The following is a 20534-nucleotide window of genomic DNA, read 5'->3' on the forward strand; positions in this document are numbered from 1 at the left end:
TAAAAACTTGCTTAAGTCAAAAACTAAAATGTTTTCTTATGTTTCTGCRTGTACATGGCACTATATTTGTGACCATCATTAATTCTTCCTTGTTGAAAACTAGAATGGGAGAAGTTTACACACATGTAGGTATAAAGTGGAACTAAAAGATTTTGGTCGCATTCATTTTCTTTTCACTACATTTGACTATCAGGATTCATATCTCAGTCTGTACAAACTTACGATTTGGTCTCACTTTAAAGCTGTAGTAAAATGGAGCAGAGTTCATCTGATGTGCTATACAAAGAGAATTGAGAAGGACCAGACCTGTATCTGTACTGCACCAAACACTTTTCAGGAAGTAATGAAGCTGTACTGACACTTTCTAGACAGAATAACGATGTCTTTGGCAAAGAGCAGCACCAACAATTATTTCACAGCAATCAGAAAGTCAAGCCAACACCTATGACTACATCTCACTGAAAAAGCCAATGACTCCTCCAGAATGACCTTTTAATATCAAACACAATAACCATTTTTACAAGGTCTTAAGGAAGGCACTACTCCTTTTTTAATAGAGAGGTAAACTGAAACACATGGATAAATTACCCCAGGGCCAAAATAGATAATCCATTCTCAAGAATAAAGCTAGATCTCTATGGCTTGTTCTTGATCTAGTTTGCCATTTCACTTCCTCTGTGTAAATAAGGAAGGTCAGAAGAAACTGAAATAACGCATAACAGATACCAAAAATCATCATGATGCATGATTACAGCAATTTGAGCAGCTCACAAATTGAGGAAAATTCAAATAATAGCACATATGCTCTATGACTTGGACATTGAGAATTCCCTTGACTCCTATTCATATGAGCAAGTAAGGCTATTGAGAAACACTGACATTTGGGCAATTAAAAAAAAAAAAAAAAACAACAAGAGAACATTGATTTCCCAATACAACTACCATTGTAGTTTTCCTCGCAGTAAACTGATTTTCCCCCCTCCGCTGCTGATTTGTCACAGCTTCTTTAACCAGTGCTGACAACAAGTCATTCAGATTGCTGTGCTTTGTACCGAAGAGTTTCAGACTGATCCTTAGAACTGCATCTAGCTGTGTCTCAAAACTGCTAACGAGAAAATACAAGACAACATGCCATAGTTCGCAAGAGAGAGAGCAGAAAAAAAAAAAGGAGGAACACTTTCAATTGCATCTCATTCTTCAAATGGTGGAAATATTGTAAAAGAAATAGCCAAAAGATCCCCAGAAATGTGTAATTACTAAAAGGGTTTACCAACAAGCCAGTTGTAAAACTGTCAATCAAATAAGATTAGTTAAAAAACGGCTTCAGTACTGTTTTTATCTTACCATAATCAGACAACTTACACAGTCAGAGCAAAAAGCAGCCTCGAGCCTTGTGCACAGAATACAATACAACATGAGCACAGTCATTCTAAGAAACCAAAGCCCATTTACCTCTAATTTAATATTGCACAAGAACAGAAAGTCAGGCAGTGACCTGGAAGGATTTTTGTTTTTTGTTTTTTAAATGAAGTAACACTGCTGCTTGCAATATTCTAGGAATACGCACAATACAAGGCTAAAATACTTTGTTCCAAAGTCTGCATCATGTCTCTGGGATTATTTGACTAGAGTACGAAGCTGCTGATTTGGCTTTATATCACACCTTAGTACCCCTCCCCAGGAAACGGCACCCCCCAAGCAATCTCTGGAAGATTTGACGGGTGCACATTAAACTGTGTCTCACGGAGTGGCACGTAGGGGACTGGAAGACAACATGAAGGATTGAGAGACAGAGTCCTGTTTATTGCAGCAGCTAGGCACAGAGGAGGAAGCACAAGAAGTTATCTTCAGTGCCACTTTACCTCCTAGAGTTAGTAGCAGATCTGGAAGATATGGCTCTGGGGAAAATTTTTTCTATTACCTGCAAGATCTTTTCTGTTATGTGCAAGACATGGAGTGTGGTTACGCAACTGTATATAGGGGAAAATACAGAATGGGATTTTCAATGCAGAAAATTGCAACTAGTAGGTCAGTTCTCGGTGAACAAGGTATGTAGATGGGCGAATCACAGATCTGAATGGGTACCTGTYGCTGTATTACGTTTGACCCAGAGAAAAGACGCTTTGAGAAAGGTCTTGCTTTTCAGCACGTGAGCAGGTCCAGGGAGGGGACACAGAAGCCAACCAGAGGGCCCCATCGTGGAATGAAAAAGACAGTGAAAGAGCTRGGAGTGTGGGGGGCACCTCTTGGCATGGCCTGTTCCCCCGATCATGCCTCATACATTTGGCTACTGCATTTCCTGTTGCTCAAAATCTTCCACTGTTGATGTGAAGGACTTTTTGTTGCTGCAGTTGTTATTGAGCCTGTTGAAAGTTGATGCAATTCAGTATATTTTCTTTTCTTCACACTCCTKATTGGCCTCAAGCACATACCAAACAGAAATTTAATTTCAATGCTCTATTATACTTTCACTCTAAGAAACAATTAAGATTTGCTTATATCACCTTTTAGTGAGAGAGAAATAAATAAGGAATTCTTTCATTCCTCAGAAATGAGCTAATATACTTCATCTAACTGGGCTTTTTAGGATTTAAGAATTACAGCGAAGGCCATGTAATTGGGGAAGTTGTGGTCCTCTGAATGGAAAATATACTTTCTTAAAGGCAAAGAGTGTTTCATACTTACATAAATATTTAAAGGGGGTGAAGAGTCTAGGAAGTTTGTTTCCACAGACCAGACTCTACTCTTATTTACTTTATTCCTGCAAGGTTATCATCATCTGAGAAAGAGAGACATGACCTACTCACTTTTAAGCTTTATAAAGTAAAAGCAGAAATGCATATTAAGATTAATCTTTGACTTTTCAATAGTTTGAGTATTTATGTACATTGTACAGAATTGGGAATTTTCAGCATATGTTACAGAGAGTTTGTGATGAATTCTTTTCACTCAAAAAGCAAGAATGGATTTAGTAAAAAATGAAAACCTCTGTTCTGAAAGAAATGCTGGTTTCTCTTCTTTTTCTGCTGTTGGTATGTTTTGTCTGAATACATCTGCTGAAYGAGGGTGCATCACTTACCATTATGAGTTAGGAGGAACTGTATGTAAGGATMTTAGGATTTTCTCTGGCACTGTGCTATGTAGCTGTCTTCTGAAAACAATTTGCAGTGTGTGGTCACAGTGCCAAAATGTAGCGTCCTGTAACCTACCAGGGATATGGTAAGCGTTTGAAATGCCTACAACACTCTTTCACAAAGGTTTTCATCTGCCATTATTTCCCTATGAGATTTATGGCTGACTCCTAGTAGAAAGCAGATCCATTTCAAAAAGCATAGAATACTGATTGTACTGCCGTATTTGTTCTGTAATGAAAAGAAGCCTTTTCCTCTCCTTTAAAGAAAAAACCCCTCAGTTTTGTGGTTCCTCTGGAAACAGTGCTCTCTCTGTCATGCATGCCTAGATCTAGTACTTATCAAACAACATCRCTACATATGACATTCTCTTCTTTCATCACAAGGTATGAAGAAACAGCCACACGTCTGCATAAAATGTAATCATCACAATAAGAAGTATAGAGAAAGCAGACTTGTATCAATATTTTCTTAATGGAAAAATGAAAAAAAAAAAGCCCCCAAACCTATTATGAACAATAGAAAAACACAATTGCATTACAAACCCAAATGTGAAGGTAATTTCAAAGTGCAGATAATGGTCTGTTCCCTAACAGGATGCAGTAACAAAATCACATATAGGAAGTCCTTGAGTGCATAAATGGAAAGCTTTTAATTTATTGAAGAAGAAAGCAACAGTACTATCTAGTCTATACAGATGCATGATATTTTCAGAATGAACAGCCCATGCAAATTTCAAAAARTAGGAAAGTATAAAATAGTTTTAAAAAATCAGAAGAGATTTGGGAATAGCAGATGAAATGGGCCAACTTTATGTACTCAAGTAGGTAAGTGTAATACCTCACTGCTTTTTGACCAAACTGATACATTACCTATCTGTCTCAAGAACTTAAAGGCTCGTATCATAGCATACGGCCAGTCAGTCAAGAATAAAACAACGAACAAACAAAACAGGGTAAAAGAATGGAATGGATCTGCAGGTACTATTAGTACGAGGAGAGAAGAAAGGAAAATATAAATGTCACCAAACAAAAAGAGTTACAGTTCTAATTTCAGTCAAGACCACAAGTAAGCCATGGGTTTGTGCAATGGAACAGAAGAAAAAGGACAATAAAAACAAAATGTGAAATGCACTGGCTTCTCCTCAGAAGGTTTTCAGCTTACATTGCGATAACTGTCGCACATGTGCAAGATGAAACAGTTGTGCTTTATAGACAGCAGGAACACAGTTTTTATGCTGAAATCTCTTTAAATCAGTGTGAGCACAAGATATGCCTCTACTTTCAGAGATAGATACTGATAAAACAGCAGCAATTCTTAACTTGCAAAGGGTTGCAGAAAGCAAGTGAGTCCTCTGAAGAAGACACAATCTTTTTTTACAGGTTTTCAGGGAATTATATCAAGGAAGAGGAGGATAGACTATTGTGCCTATAGAGTATTACGCTCTATTTTTTTGTGGTGGACTTACCCACTGCTACAGGACAAGGGAAGGTAACACCCCTGTTAAAAGACATCCTCTCCCAAGTGCTCTGAGGCCCACAGGAGCAGATACCTAAGCTAATCGTAGGAGAGGCAGAACAAAATTGGGACTTCTCTCTTGAAAAGTCTTCTATTTTTCCTCCAGAAAAAAGTGTGGCTGTGCTCCTAGCCTACTAGTGCACAAAGTATCTATCTACTGGAATGATGAGGCTGGATAAGATGAAGAAACCAGCCTGGCTTGTGGTGAAAGACTGCGATTTTAAAATCATTGCATATGCTGAGGTATTCAGAGGATCAAATTTGGGGGAATTACCTTTCAATTATTCCCTTTCTAAAGAAATTCAGAGAATGTCTGAAGATCTTTTTTGCTATTTTTTTCTTATTGATAGTGCTAAAGGCATTTCTTTTGATAGTGTTTGAAGCGTTCTCCACTAAATGATGATGATTTCATGACAATAATGCTAATCTGATTTACTGTAATTGCCTTTTAGCCAGGCTTGCAAATTACTCAGAATGTAGCAGTGTACTTAGTCACATTCTTGTACACTCACCTGTGTTGTGCTTTGCATAATATTTAGTGTGGAGAAGAAGATTTACCTGACAAAGCATCTATCTGATTGTTTTCAGGATCTTACGCAGTATTTTTTTTTTGTGCAGCTCATTTCCATCAGGACAGAGCTTAGAAAAACAGGCATTGTGCAACCTCATACTCTTATAACTGTGTCTTTATTAAGCAGATATAACAGACATGTCCAGTGCTGGAAGGCTCTTCATTCCTGCCTAAAAATACTTTATTGTTTTTCCTTATTTGTCAAACCTCTATTTATTATTTTTGCCCACCTACAATCTTCTTTTCCAGCTTCTCCCAACCTTTAAATAGGTATGATTTGGTTGCATCTTATGTAAGAGCAGTCCTAAAATCAGTTTTAAGCATCATGTAATCATTCTTTCAACATATTGTATAAGTTCCCTGCCAAGGTATAGAATCAAGTATTTATAAATAATTTATTCAATTTCTATGAATAAGTGTTAATAGAAATCTCACCTTCACCATTTTTACATAATGTAATTTGATGATTGTTACTTCTAAAGTACTAGCAGTTAAAAAACATAAACTGTTGACTATATTGCTTACTGATTGGAAGTGACTTGCATTACTGCCTTTACATCACGAACTCTTCTGCAGTAAGAACCCTACAAACTCACTTCTGCCTTGAAGTGAGAGCCCTACAAACACTAGTTGCCTGGGAAAACTTCAGAGAAAACAGATAAGCTGAAAGTCGCTAGCAGAAAAGTGAAACTAGGGGAAAATGAAACTAGGGGAAAATGAGTGACTACTTTCTTTACATTTTCTATCGTTTTTTCCCTTAAACCTTCACAACAGTAACAACGCTGATAAAAGTTTACTGTAATTGCTTCATAACCAAGCTTGCTAATGGTTTACAACATAGCGACATGTTTGCTCACTGGTTTCTGTCTCTTTTGATTATGAAGATTTTGCGTCAAACCAGAATCCAGTATGTTCTTGGAGAAAATCTAGTATATAGTAAATTTTATTGATGGGGGAAAGGACAGACCCTGAAAAACCCAACTAAAATTTTAAAATCAGTTCTAGAACTAATGAACATTTGGAAATTTCAGTCTGGAAGGCAACTATTTGGCACGTCAGTTGCAAAGGAAGTCTACTGATAGCGGTTATATATTTTCTTTTCCGCTGCTTAACTGGGGCTCAAGTGAAACTTTGTGTAAAAACCCACCATTATAACAAACAACTGTAATTAAATCAGAAAGAATGTAAGAAAGTAGACTGACAATACTTTTACAGGAGACACAACTGAAATGGTTTCTGTAAAGTCAAATAAACTTTTTAAAAATGCTGGCAGCATCATTGTTGTCTTGTATTACAATGGACAAAATTAGATTTAACTTAATTATAAAAAATAAAGAGACACCCTTCAACTGCTTAGTCTCCCAGTCTGACTTACCTTAATTTGCCATTACAATCAAACTAACAAATACCAAGAGCCTATTTTGTTTAGACGAGGTGTAAAATTTCCCTTTTCAAGCACAGGGGCTTCACCCTTACATTTTTCKAACACAGTATAAACCTTATTTTATTTTCTTACCTATTAACTTTTACATTCCACCATCTTCCTTTTTCAAATCTGTTTTGTGTGGCATTAATTTAGGAAARCACCCCTGGCTTAGCGCAGATCCTAACACAAACAAGGCTGTGCACGTATGCGCCTACAGAACGAACCCAGGTACRCTGAGTCTGCACCGTGAGCCGCTCCTCTCGGGAGTATTGGACTCTTGGCCTTTAATTAACTTGTCGTGTGAAATTTTCTATTTGAAAATAGAAAGACTGACCATCTGTAGATGAAAAACGCATGTAAAGTGTAAGGAAAGTCCGTCTCCCAGGGTAAGTAATCTGATGGAAACCCATACAACCTGCCATTAAATTTCCAGTGCTCCTATTTCCTTTTTAAAAAGTACTCAACTTGCAGATATTATAATTAAACAAATATTTCACCAAAGGTTAGTTCTATGGCAACAGAAGCAGAAACACACTTTGCTCTACAGCACAGTAAAAAATAATTCCTACAGGAAAAAAACAAATTTGTGTCAAATCATGTAACATTTGCAYTATATAATGATAGGCTCCTTAACAGGCTAACCTATCCTTCAGCCAACTAATCTCTTCCAYGGAGAGCACRCATACTAGCACACCAGAATTAACAGAATCACCTGTAACTTCCTGCTGAAATTTATTTGTAATTCCTGTACGCATACTTTAGGTAACCAGCATGCTCAGCCTTATTTCATTTGAAGAAGTTTTGAGATGCTGACACCAAGCAATGATTCACAATATAGACTTTTGGAGTCAAAAAATTTCACTGTTATTACTATAACTAAGTAGATCTAATCTTTTGTTGACTTGGGTGTAGGAAAAACACAGTTTTTAAGGTACTCTTTAYTGTTAGTTATCTGTCTGCTAGAGAGACATCAACATCTAAGGCAAAGAGTACAAATTGGAATATCATCAAGTACTTCTTTTTGTTACTTCAGTAATCTTTCAACACTTTTACTTAGGATATTTTCAAGCCATTTGCTCAAGTGGAAGGCTTGTTTTTTAACTTTGCTATTTTAGGTTTACATATTTTAAAACTACCTGATTATATTTAATATACAAACGTCATTAAATCTTGTTGTACGGAGCAACCCTCCCTTCCCCCTACTCAGTATCACRGATTCTGGTTGTTTTCTCCCGTCAGACCAGCCCCCTACATGAGGTCACTGACGCAGCCAGGCACCAACACCTCTTCACTTCTGTCTTCCAAGCAATCCTTGTTGCTGTGAAATAAAATAAATGCAGCCTTTCCTCTTTAATAAGAAATGCAACCGAATGGTCTTTTTTTGTTGCAAAGGACATCAGCCCTGTGAGAGGTATATAGTGAGGCTGATGGTGTCTCAACCCTTCAGCAGGCTTTTGCTCAGGCACTAAAAGTGCTTGACTATGTATTGTAACTACATATTAACCTCGGAAATTCTGAGGTGTACCTCTGCAGAATGAATATGGAAAATGCACCTCCAAATTAAATATAGGATACTAACCCAGAAAAGCAAATGATCATGAGCTCAGCTGACGGACCAATTTGCAGTTCTCCAATTCATTCAATGGACTGTATTTCCAAATGGGGCTGAGTTGTCTTAGAATAACATGTTCTGCAACATGCAGGAAAAAAGACATTAAAAACTCATTCAGCAGGTTAAAAAAAAAAAAAACCCACAAAACTGGAAAAATGGAAAAATATTTTTTCAAGAAAGGGGAGAACTCTTTCCCCAACAGAATAAAGTCAGTTTTGATGATTCCGTTTAAAGGAAATTAGAAATTTTTAATAAAACACCTTAAATAGAGATAAAAGTATATATTCCTGGGTTTGTTACAAATTTTCTCAGTGTTTAGACTCCCAAAATCAATTCTCACCAGTAGTTCAGAAATGCTTTTTCTAACAGTCTTAGCTAATTATTATGACAATGACTTAGCCTTGGCAACACTGTATCAGAGAGTAGTAACTCACAAACTATAATCTAGAAGAACAGAAGTAAACAAACCAAACAATTTATAAGAAAGGTGAGAAGATCTGACATGCTCTGTAAATGTTAAAATGGAGGCGAAAAAGGAAGGTCAAAATAGTGCTGCATTTAAAGTTATGTATATTGTCCTAACAGTTAAGAGGAAACTTTCTTATATTCTATCAGGAAAAACATTAATATTATGAGAGTTTTTTGCTTGTCTTGTAAAACCCATCAATTTAATTATTGTCAGAGACATGAAATAAATGGAAATTCAAATTTCTTTGCTTTATTTATCTGGAAAGCGAGACAAAAAGAAAAGCAACTATGTTACTATCTCAAATTAAGCTTAAGGAACATTTTATATTTCTCCCTGACATTTTCAACACTTTGCTGGTTCTAAAACTGCAGAAAATAGATCATGCATGCAGAAGTGTGTGGGAAAACATATGGCTTATTACTATGTTTCAGCAGCCCATCTAGGGCTGCTCAAAGGCTCGAGGGTTTCTATCTAACAGGGAAAATAATGTCATATTAATTTTTAAAAAACAGAGAAGGTGCTACGTTTATAAGCCATTTTATCTCCTTTTCTAATTGAGAAATATTGTTGTTTCCTCTAGGCATAGAAAGCACTTGTAAAATGAAGTGGCTAACACCAGCGGGCACATGCCAGTATGGCTATTTGAGTATGGCACTTGTATATCAGTATTCCCTGTAAACTGGAAAATTAAAAGACATTTTGGGAGTTTCTGCTGCTGCTTCTTCTTCCATCTATTTATACTTCTAAATACTGGTACTATCATGTCACACTTGTATGTTGATTACTAGAATTAAGATAGGAGCAGTAACTCTGATGATTTTTTTTCATGAGTGAGGGGAAAAAAGGGAGCAAAACCAAATTCAGAACAATGGACRAAAAGCTTATTTCAGAAAACTCCTGGTGTATATCTTACTAAACCACAATTCTGCCTCTCAAGAGTGTGGTCTACTAGTTAGTAAACAGTGAAAAATGTAAGCATTACACAGTGCAGAATGACTTTTGTCCTATCTGGCAAACACCTCTGTTTAGACGACTGAGCAGTATGGATGAAGCAATTACTCTGTATTTATAAGCCACCTCTTTTTTACCATTAAAAAGCAGTTTTGTAGTTGGTTAAAGCTTACAATCTAAAGCAGCTAAGTGGAGAAAATCTGTTAGTGAATTAACCAAACTAAATTTGCTCCTACCCTGTATGATGAATTTTTATGACTGAAGATGACAGATCTTAGGAACAAAAATGAAGTAACTTCATCATTGCTGTGAGCTGTGTTTTAACCCAAAGGGAACTTGCAAGAGAAGAAAAATATACTCTTCTAGTTTTCACATATCACCATCAATAATTTAGTAAAATGAGGAGTGAAACATTTATCATTAATTATTACAAAACACCTCACCATTTATCTAACTAGAAAGTACTTATGTCCTACATTTAATAAGCTGCAACAAAGTTGAAAAAATCATTACTTTAAAAATATTTTCTAGCTCGTAGTCAGTAAATTTACCTTACTTTATCATATATATTCTGCATTGAGTTATTTTTTCTTCTGCATTACGATGCCAGCAATTTTATAAAAGATAAAAGCAAACATGAAAGAGGGTTTTTAGTTGCCTCACACTTTTTGGTTCCAGTCTGTGAATAAAAAGCCAGTTTCTAATATGAATCTGAAGCCACATTCATACTATGTTACGTTTGAAAACAAATGTTACACCCATGCTTAAAGCACTTCAAAAAGGTTTAAGACATGTTTCTTTGACCTCTTTCCTCCTACACAATCCTTTAACTACTCCTTCCAAATCTCCCTCTGCTCTCCTGTTTTCCACCACAAAACCACGATTTTAGCAGTTGTATTTCAGCCATCATAAGCTTCCTTATTTTTTCAGACCGCCACAGAGAAATACGAAGCTCTTTCAGAAGTAAGTAACAGAGAAAGCCCCCCGAGAAACCTTGCAAGCCCCACGTTGTGCATCTCAAGGTCGTGTACGGCTGAGCACCAAGGCGTCCAGGTGCTCCCGCGCGGCAGGCGCTGTCCTAGCGGTCGAGAGCGGAGGGTGGCCCCGGCCCCGGCACCGCGCGGGCGCCCTGCTCGGCAGCAGCCAGCCACCAGCCACGGACACGGCAGCGCGTCGTGCACTGCAAAGCTCCCTGGAAATCTGGCCGTGCCAGAAGATTTACAGGAGGTACTTTGGGATTTTGTCTCAAGTGATGTCACAGCGCACAAATTCCATACTGGTCTTTCAGGGACAGAAACGAAAGACTTACAGCGCCTTAACCTTCCTCTTCCTGAAGTGGTGCAGGTGCTCTGACTATCAATCCTTGTTACCTAAAATCTCGCCAATTTAAAAGATTGCTGGATCAATAATTTTGCAGATAAAATGTCTGCAGAAATCTGACACCATCAGCTTCTTTTTCAGCAGTAACTGTGTTTCTATTTTCAGTTGCAGTTTTGTCATGCCATATCCAAGCACACCAGCTCAGGCTTTTTTGGCCTCTTCTCACAGAATATAAATGATGAAGAAACTGCTTCCAGTTCCTTCAGTGGTACAGGATCATGGCGCTATAGGACTCCAGAAATCCCTAAYGGCAAGGAAGAAGGTTCAGTGAATGAGTTCAGACCAGGTACAGGCTGGATCACCTTGAAATAATGCATATTTATTAATAGATCATAACTGTAGTTTCCATCTTCGTGTGACTGTCCAAATACAATTTTCATTTTGGTAGCTCACAAGCAGCCACTGCCACAAAGGTCTATGCACAGAGATGGAAAAGGCCACTGCTCTTAACACTCTGAGGGCCAGGTGCATGTGTTCTGCTTATAGCAGTGTCAGTCACCAGTTTGCAGCAGATCTGCAGCAGTTTCTGGTCTCTAGTAACAGTTTGGGGRAAAAAATTCAATAAAATGAGATGTAATTATATTTTTGATGTAAATATATTTTTTGATTCAATTATTTTAATACGAGTTCTTCTGACCAGATATATTCAACTTTGGAGGGGCTCTGTTCTGTGGAGTGACTTTCAGTGATGTTCACTGTCTGAATTACTCCTAAATAGTACTTACTATGACAAAACTTGGGACAAGACAGAGTATCTAAATCCAACTGAAGGCACTTAATTCCATATATCTATAAAACAGATATAATATGAAATAAATCAAAAATCTTTGATGGGCTGCAACAATCAGTTACTAAGTAGTGCAGCTAATTATTASGAAAAGTTGCATGCAAAATATTAAGTCGTTTTTCCAATTTCTTAGCAAAAGTTCAGCTCAGATCTCAAGGGTGCCCAAGAGATTATTTTTCTTAATGTCTCAATGATCTTGAATTATACAGAGCTGAATGACACATGATGATGGGGAGTATAGGAACAAATACATAAGGGAATATATAATGCCTAGATTCAATCCTGTATATGGTAAGAAATTAAAAAACAAACAAAAAAAGCTGAGATGAGTAGGAAGCACCTACTTCCTATGCTCTAAYGGCAAGGGAAAAAACAGAAATTCTGCTAGTCTCATAGTCTCATAAGTAGACCTACTCTAGAAGGGGCTACTGGGAAAGCTGAAGTCTCATACATTGTTAGAACAGAAAAACTACTTGACACCACCATGGCACTGTTAGTTATTACTGTATATGGAACTTCCAAATGAGACAGAGGTGGGAATTAAGGCAGGTTTTGGCATTAAAAAGCTTAATATTAAGKAAAATTGTGCTGTTGCAAGTGGATTGGGTTCCTCGGCATCTGGTACTGGGAAGGTACCACAGGAAGGGGTTAGTGGCCACTTAGATGACACAGCAGGGTTGTGACCTGTCTCTGTGAGGGTATTAGCAGAATCCAATTTGGAATATAATATACCCTGTTCCAGGATAATCCCTGGTGGTAAGAAGTATTTGTATTAAATAACAAATCCTAAAGCCACACTAATTGCAAGTATAGGCATTACCCTAATGCTCATATTTACGCACAGCCATTCTCGTGGCCTGTGTGTGTACCAACGCACAAGATGAAGCAGTGCACTAGACAAAAGAAGCAGATCAGGCCAAGGTGGCGTTTCTGACCTCAGATTGTAAGAAGGAATTGAGTGATGACTGTGTCCATTGTAGAAATTAGGCCATACGGCTAGCAGAACATCAGGAAGGTTAGAAATATGCTTAGATTCAAGAAGCTCTGCTGTTGAGACACAGAAAATCTGATTTCACACATCAGATGTTGAATCCATGGCCAGCAGCTCAAACAACTTTGCTTTTTAATCGTGCCATCCACTGTCAGGATAGATGCAAGCCACAGAGAAGATGGATCACCACAGCAGTAGCCCTGCCTGGCTAAAAGGGCATAAAGCAGCATGGAAGACCTACCTCTCCCAAGTGCGGAGGAAAAATGGATCAGCTTCAGAAAAAAAATAACAAGAGAAGAACAGGACAAGCCATTCAATAAACCCTGTCAATAAGACAGCTTCACAGGCTGGCTAAAATCCTTCTTAAAGATAGGATAACAGCAAAGAAAAAGAACATGGAAATGTGACTTTTCCATGTATATTAGCTTAAATATAAAATCAATTTTCTTTGGCCTAGCTCACATCCCTTGTGTTTGCTTTTCTGAGAACTTGAATAATCAAGTTTTATTAGCACAAATGTTTGCATAGAGGCTAATTTAGGCCTACACACTTGAGTATATCAGAAGTGGCATATTTTATCAAGGACAGATTGGTTGACAAATTGGGATAAAGTACTGGCTGAGGGCAAGGTTCTCTTAAACTCTTAGTCTAGCTCTTAAGCAGAGGAATTCAGTGAGCCAAGCTACAATCTCTCCAGCTAGGGCCACCCATGCATGCATATATATACAGTTATTTTGTGTGAAAGCAATGAGACAAAACTAAACTCTTAAATCTTCCAATAAACCTTAAAGTAGTCTACTATATATTTTTTTTCTTTCCTCTAAGAATTAATCCTTGGATAAACTGTGTGCGACCTAAAAAGAGAACTAGATTTTCTGGTTTTAGGTTCCTTCTTTCTACCCCTGTTTCGAAAGTGCCTAAACCCTGCAGAATCCCCTAATCTTTTGTCTGATCACTGCAACTGATTTTCCGCAGTCAACAGAATAACTGGCACGTGAGCAATCAAAACTAACACTACTCAATTCTTACTTTATTAAGAGAACAGACTTAGGTCACCAGACCAGGGAGGAGGCAACSTGTTGTGGAGTTACTGCATTTGATATTCCCTGATGCCTACTGCCGTTCTGCAAAAGTCTTCAACCTCCGTGCTGTGAGGGGGGCACAAGCACCAGGTCTCCAAGCAAAAAGTGACCTCATTGGCTTTTATGGGATTGCTAAAACAGCCCCAATTAAGGTAGAGTAAGATTTCTAGTAAAAGAAGGAGCCTTATAGTACAGAAACCTTTTCACTAGCAGTAGAGCAGAACCAACACACTTGCATGTATATTGCCAAACTGTCAGGTAGTAACAACTCGTGGTATGGTATTGCTAAGTAAAAAGAAATTTCATACCTTTTCATTGCCATACAAATTATTTACTTAAAAGATGCATACAAATTTATGAAGACACATAATCAAAAATTTTTTTTTTCAAATAAAGACCATCATACCCAGACCTTCATTTCTTCTGATATGCTCTGTATTCACAGAAATTTGCTTTGCAGTTCCCTTCCATGGACACAATAAAATTTGGCCATTCAATAACAAACAAGAAGAAAAATAAATATTTTTAAATAGAGTTCTATTCATCTTGCATAAAACTACTTAGCTTTTAGAAAGCTGTTCCAGAATGACAAGAAAATTTTAATTAATATAATTTATTTTGTTTACAATTTATATACTAGACAGGTTAGTGCTGAGATAGGACTAAATCAGAATCTGAAAGTCTTTTACAGAGCTAAAATCTGCAGAATAGAAAGTGTATGAATACAGACATGATCACAGTACTGGAAAATAAAGTTAACCAAAGTAATCTGGAAGAGTCATAAAACCAACCTGCTGAAGTCTAGATAAGTCAAATGGGAATAAAACAAAACAAAATTAAGAATGTATATATGTTTTGTAGATTAAATTTGAAAGAAAAAGTAAATCAGAACACTGTGCAAGCAATAGTCTTCCAGTTTTGTGATATTAATCTCAAAAAAATGTATGTAGGTCATTAAGGAAAATACATGGTTTATAGTCATGCAATACTCTTCCCCAAAATTTAAATAAATATGTTTGTACTTAGTGATAAAGAAAGTTCAGATCTTTGCTTATGATAGATCTACCACAGTCAGACCACAAAGGAAAGCTCTTGCTTGGTTGCTTGGTCACAGTTTTCACTTTTACTAGAAGTATCAGGTTATGTACTAACGTGATATAGAAGAAGTGCAGATACATGGAGCAATCATGTAAAAATATTAAAATGGCCTGATACTCATTTCCACGAAGGACCAGCACCCTGGTAGTTTAAAATGGCCTTAAGACAAAGCAAAAACAACTTTCAGGCATAATGTTAACAAATAACTTACCTTTGTGTCTTTCTATTACCTCTGTTTTTTTTTTTTAATGTAGCTAATGTTTCTACCAAAATAATGAATAAAATTAGTCTAAGTTTTTAAAACACAGACATTCTGTATTGTAGCTGTTAAACTATTTTYGTGTATAGTGTATTTGCAAATCCCTTAACAGTCAGCAAGTTAGTTGCTGACTTTATAATTCACTAGTAACAATTTGCAGTATTTTAAAGTTGGCAACCCAACATGTCATTTAAGTGCTATTTTTAACAGATGGGGTTTTTTTTTGTTTTAGTTTGGCTTTTAAACAGAGAAATTAGTGGTGACCTACTGATAATGTTCTTCCTCCACTAACTATCTTAATTCTAGTAATCAGTAAAAGATAAGGACTTAGCTGATGACCTGAGATGCTTTCTCCCAAAGCCAGTGCAATGAAAGCATTGTAGATATTTAAAAATCCCACAGTATCATGGGCATCAACATTACACTCCTTCCCCTTTCTTCTTTTCCAGTTAAAGATAACCATGAGTAGGTTTGAAAAGAAATGTCATCCACTTCCATTTAACCAGGAAGACGGCACCCTCATATTTCGTTAGTGCACATAAGAAAAAGCATACGCATTTTATAGCTGTATTTCTAACCTAGTCTCACATGCTTCAGTTCTGGAAGGCTGATATGTCTCTCAATAACCACGTCCCTCTGACGCTGGCAGAAAAACGTCCCTCTGAGCAGAGCAACTATTGTTGTTGCACAATATACAAATATAGGCATGCAGCAAAAATACAGCAACTCTTCTATTTCTTTCTTTTCCATCGACTCTATTAGTACCCATTTAATTTTTATGGATGATGGGAGGACAGATAAAAGCTGGGTGTATCTTTAGTACTGTTTTTCTGTTTATACAGAAAAATAATTCTGATTATACGTTACTATTTTAAATCAACAATAATACACACCTGTGGGGAAAAGGCTGATAAACTCAGAACAATGAGACTAGGATTCCCAAGTTTCACATCTCAGCTCTAAGGCTTGTAAATGTGGATAAGTTGCTTAACGGCTACCTGTTCAGGTAGGCCACAAAATATAAAGCTTAGATCTGCTAATGCAATATTTAAACATTAAGCACTGTTTTATAAAGCACTGTGAGGGTGGAGAATTATGCAAGCCTTTTATTTACTACTATAATGAACAAAGCTGTGGTGAAATAATTTAGTTCCTAGAAGTTCTGTTAAATATTATATGGATTAGACTAAAAAGAAATTATAGATTCATTCAATTGATACTATTAAGGTCTTGATGATAAGACCTTATCATCAACCAAAAAAAAGAAAGCCAGCTAGAAATGAGAAGACATAGAAAAAATAATAATATTCTCCTCTGAGCTTCAAGGGAAGAAAGTAGTAAGATTTAATTTTATGCTTCAGGACATTGAATTTGATTCTAGATCCAATTTTTCACCATTTGTGTTTCCTTTTCAGACTTATCACTGAGCCTTAACATTCCTCTTCTCTTTGCCAAAATTTCTGGTGAGGCATCCTTTCCATAAGGTGGAATACAGTACCATTAATACTAATGTAGTGCCTTAATTTACTAATGCAATGTCTTTCTTTTTTGCAGGCTCCTTTCAGCCATGAGCTGGACTGGGAGAGACATGTGCCCTTGCTGATTAGTAAAGTAAGCTTTATATTAATGTAATTTAAATGCATGTCATTATTCTATTTTCTCGGTCTGATATCTTATTTAAGTATATTAATAGATACTGTGAACAGTTAGTCTGGACACGCAGCAAACATAGGTCAGATTAGTACTGTGGTGGTGGTCGGGGGCACAGAAATCACAAGCTTAGGACAACTTTCTAGTTTTTTTCTTTGGTATCATTTAGAACCACTTTCATTTCTAGTCAATCTGGATTGTGAACAAATGTCCAAACTTTGTTAAACTCTGTCCACTGAGGTCAAATGAGTTCCTTCCTATATATATGTAATTTTCCCTCACTTCCATGTGCTGATGAATCACTGCCAGATCCTTCTCTTTCTCCAAAATAGTCTGGAAAGAGGGAAAAGAAAATACGACCCAGAGCACTGAAATTCCCCACTGTGGCAGAAGCGCAGCACTTCCTCCAACTGCGCTTTGCYTGCTTTGCTTTGTTTTCTCTGCTTGAGCCTAGGAACAGGGAGCAGAGAGGACAGAAAAGCAAAACGCCGAGTGCTACAACAGACTTGTGGTGGTGTTGCTGACCACACCGCCAATTAGACAGATCATAACACACTACAGTGTGTTCTCCAAAAACCCTAAATCACATAGCAACTGCGAGAGTATAGGTTTTTGCAGGAGCAATTCACATGAAATGTATATTTTTGGTTAAGTCCTAAATCAGAGCTGGGTTGCTGCTCCTGAGGATAGTGGAGTTTTGTAGCACTGGCGCGTTAACATACCACTTCCTGATTGTTCTATTTTCATCAGTGTATTACATTTTTATGATTTGCCTCTTCACAGGCTACTATAGCACAACTTTTTCCAGAAAATTTCCAATCAGTTAAGCCCCTTTAAGGATTATCAGTGTTACACACATACATTGCTTGAACTGATGCATGCAAAGGTGAGAATAAAAAAAATACTACTTTATGAAATACCGCATATCATTTTTTTTCCTTGAAAATTCATTAGAGAAATCACAGCAATATAAGAATGGATTCTGACAGGTAAAAAATACCAGAAGCTTTAGTCAAATTTGAAAACCCAGCACAATTTCACCACTGCCTGGATTATAAATAAAACAATTTTGAGTCCTTAGGTTGACTCTAAATTATTTTAAACTTAGTTAATTCAAATGAAATGATTCCATGTAGATCTATCTCAAATTGAATACAGATATTTAAAATTATTTAACATTTTTTTTCTTTCACTTTAGCCTCTATTAGCTCTTAAATATCTAAGGCAAAACATTTAGCTGTATAATAATGGTAAACCATGACAAAAGCATCAATTACTTTTGCTGTACATGCTCAGCATATATGAAGACTTAGAATGTTAATTGCTCCATTGAAAAGCTCCCAGAGGTAGCAAATTATAAATATATCTTTCAAACTTGTTAAAAATTATTACATTTTTGTAATTAATTCCACAAAAATAAACACTTACTACTGTGCACAGTCGATCAGTTGATACTCGTTCGACCTCTCGAAGCATGCCTTTACGCCTTCATCATCCCAGAGCTTTTTTGCATGTTCAAAGAACTCCTGAAAATTGGAAATGCAACAAATATGAGAACATTTCTCAATCTTTTCAACCTCTGACCTAAATCTGTTCCTCCTTCTTCCAACATTCATGCTTTATAATTTGGCAGAACGAGAAATTACACCATTATAGATGAAAAGCAAAAAGCATTTATTAGCAAAATTATAGTAAAATACACTGTACATATGGTTGCCAGCACTGTTTCTAGTACATGGTATGGAATGAAGACTGCCCTAAAATTTCACACTAGTCCACATGTAAAAGTTACCATCAGTACAAATGCAGAAGCACGCTCACTTAATTTTTAATTGATTTATCCTTCTGTCAAGCTAAGGGCACAAAAGTGATGCAAAAAGCTGCTCAGCTTATAAACATTAGGTTATCAGAGAATTACATCAGTCTGTAACTTTAAAAAGATTGTGTTATTTTTCCAAACCAGGACTTTCTGCTATTCAGGATTTTCTCATGCAACATACTAATTTGACTACAGGGATTTCAGGCTCTTTGCTTGATGGTGCTTTCTCCACGCAGCATCTGGCCCAAGACACTTTTCCTAATCACTGTGCCATGCATCCCAGTTCAGAATTACGTACTGGCAAGCTGATTTCTGAATTATTCGAAAGAGGAATCAAAGTTATCCTTAATGATGGTGAAGCCATAGCTCGGGTGTATGACACAGAGACACAGACCCCCAACTGCAGCGATAGGTCCAGCACTGCCTGGTGGTGCCCCTAGCACCTGAGCTCCTGCTGTAGGACAAGGCTCACAACAGTCATTCTCCTCCAAAACTGTCAGTCAAAATAATAAGCCAAACCGTAACTGAATTCTTCCAGCTAAGGCTTTATGAAATTAAACCAAGGATGGTCAGGCAAATAAAAAGAATATATATCTATATATTCTTCCTTATTTGAAGATTGAATCTGTTTATTTTGTCCAAACTGAAGTATTGAAGTAATATGTCAACTTAAACACTGAAATTGCTTGTAACCTCTTAAAAACTTAAAAAGGCTACTAAATCACCAGAACCCCTTGGTCAGTCACAAATTTGCAATTTTCATCTAAGTACTTAACTTTTCCATGGTTCAATTTACCTAAGCGTAAAAGGAGTATAAAAACCACCATTCCTTATAATTCTGTCGAAACATTCTGTAAATGTCTGAATTCTGAATTTTTCTGTAAACTACAATTAGTTGACATAACATGTTTGTCAGTCCTTCTCCACACCTTTTTAGGATTAAAATCTCTCAAATAACAAAGCTCCTAACAGGAGATGTTGGTAACATTCTGTTTGGGTTTCCTAATCCTGAATCCCACCACCATGACGTACCACCAAGGTACTTGCTTCTCAATAACTGATTGCCAGCTACTGATGAAACTTTCAGGGAGAGGAAAACAGAAAAGAAGAAGATTTTCAGAACAAATGGTATTGAAAACCATGGGAGATATTTTTTAGTTGAGTTTGAACATGGCCATGGAGGTCCCAAATCACCATAGGAATGTTTTTTTTTTTCCTTTTTTTCCCAAATATATTGTGTGAAATGTGGAGACAGTAAAACTCACTCTTTTGTAAGCTTTCAAACTTTAGTGAAAAGGAGATATTTAAGCAAGTGCAAACAACACAAGAGGTTGGCTGATGCTTATACTGCCCTTGGAATTTCTTCCGCAGAGTTATGAGGACAGGTCGATTTTGTTATTTTAACAACTTATATAATGTTGATCACAACACTGCACATCCACACCTTGAAGTCATGCTGATTAGTGTAAACTCTCCTTTCCTACAGTAGGAAGAAAGCAAAGACAAGCTCAAGAAAGGACAGGATGTCAAAGGAGAAAACTGACACACGTAATAGAGAACGCCTCTGMAAGAAAAAGAAAGAATTAAAAAAACCCCAAGTAGAGCAAAGTCGTAACGATAAATACCAGAAAGCACGGGACGTTCTTGAGCGCTGGCGGTGGCAGAGCGCAGCCCGCCCGGCGTGCCYGCTTCCCCGCGAGTCCCGCCAGCAGCCGCCGGCTCCCCGCGGCACGGCTCCGGGGCCGCCGGCCCCGAGGGGGTGGCCACAGGGAAAGGGTGCCAGCGCAAAC

At 37.1% G+C, this 20534-nt stretch overlaps 1 protein-coding gene across 1 annotated transcript in view; it reads right to left on the minus strand.

Moving 5' to 3' along the window:
* Nucleotides 1–20534, minus strand: part of GNAL (G protein subunit alpha L) — a 126507-nt gene that overhangs the window by 44860 nt on the left and 61113 nt on the right. The window contains exon 6 of the mRNA XM_085322492.1: nt 18354–18451. Within this exon, the coding sequence (XP_085178618.1) occupies nt 18354–18451 (98 nt within the window). The remainder of the gene's footprint in view (nt 1–18353; nt 18452–20534) is intronic.

The sequence above is a fragment of the Rhea americana genome, unplaced genomic scaffold (assembly GCF_003343005.1).
Source record: "Rhea americana isolate MKP2758 unplaced genomic scaffold, rheAme1 scaffold_78, whole genome shotgun sequence".
Classification (NCBI taxonomy): Eukaryota; Metazoa; Chordata; class Aves; order Rheiformes; family Rheidae; genus Rhea; species Rhea americana.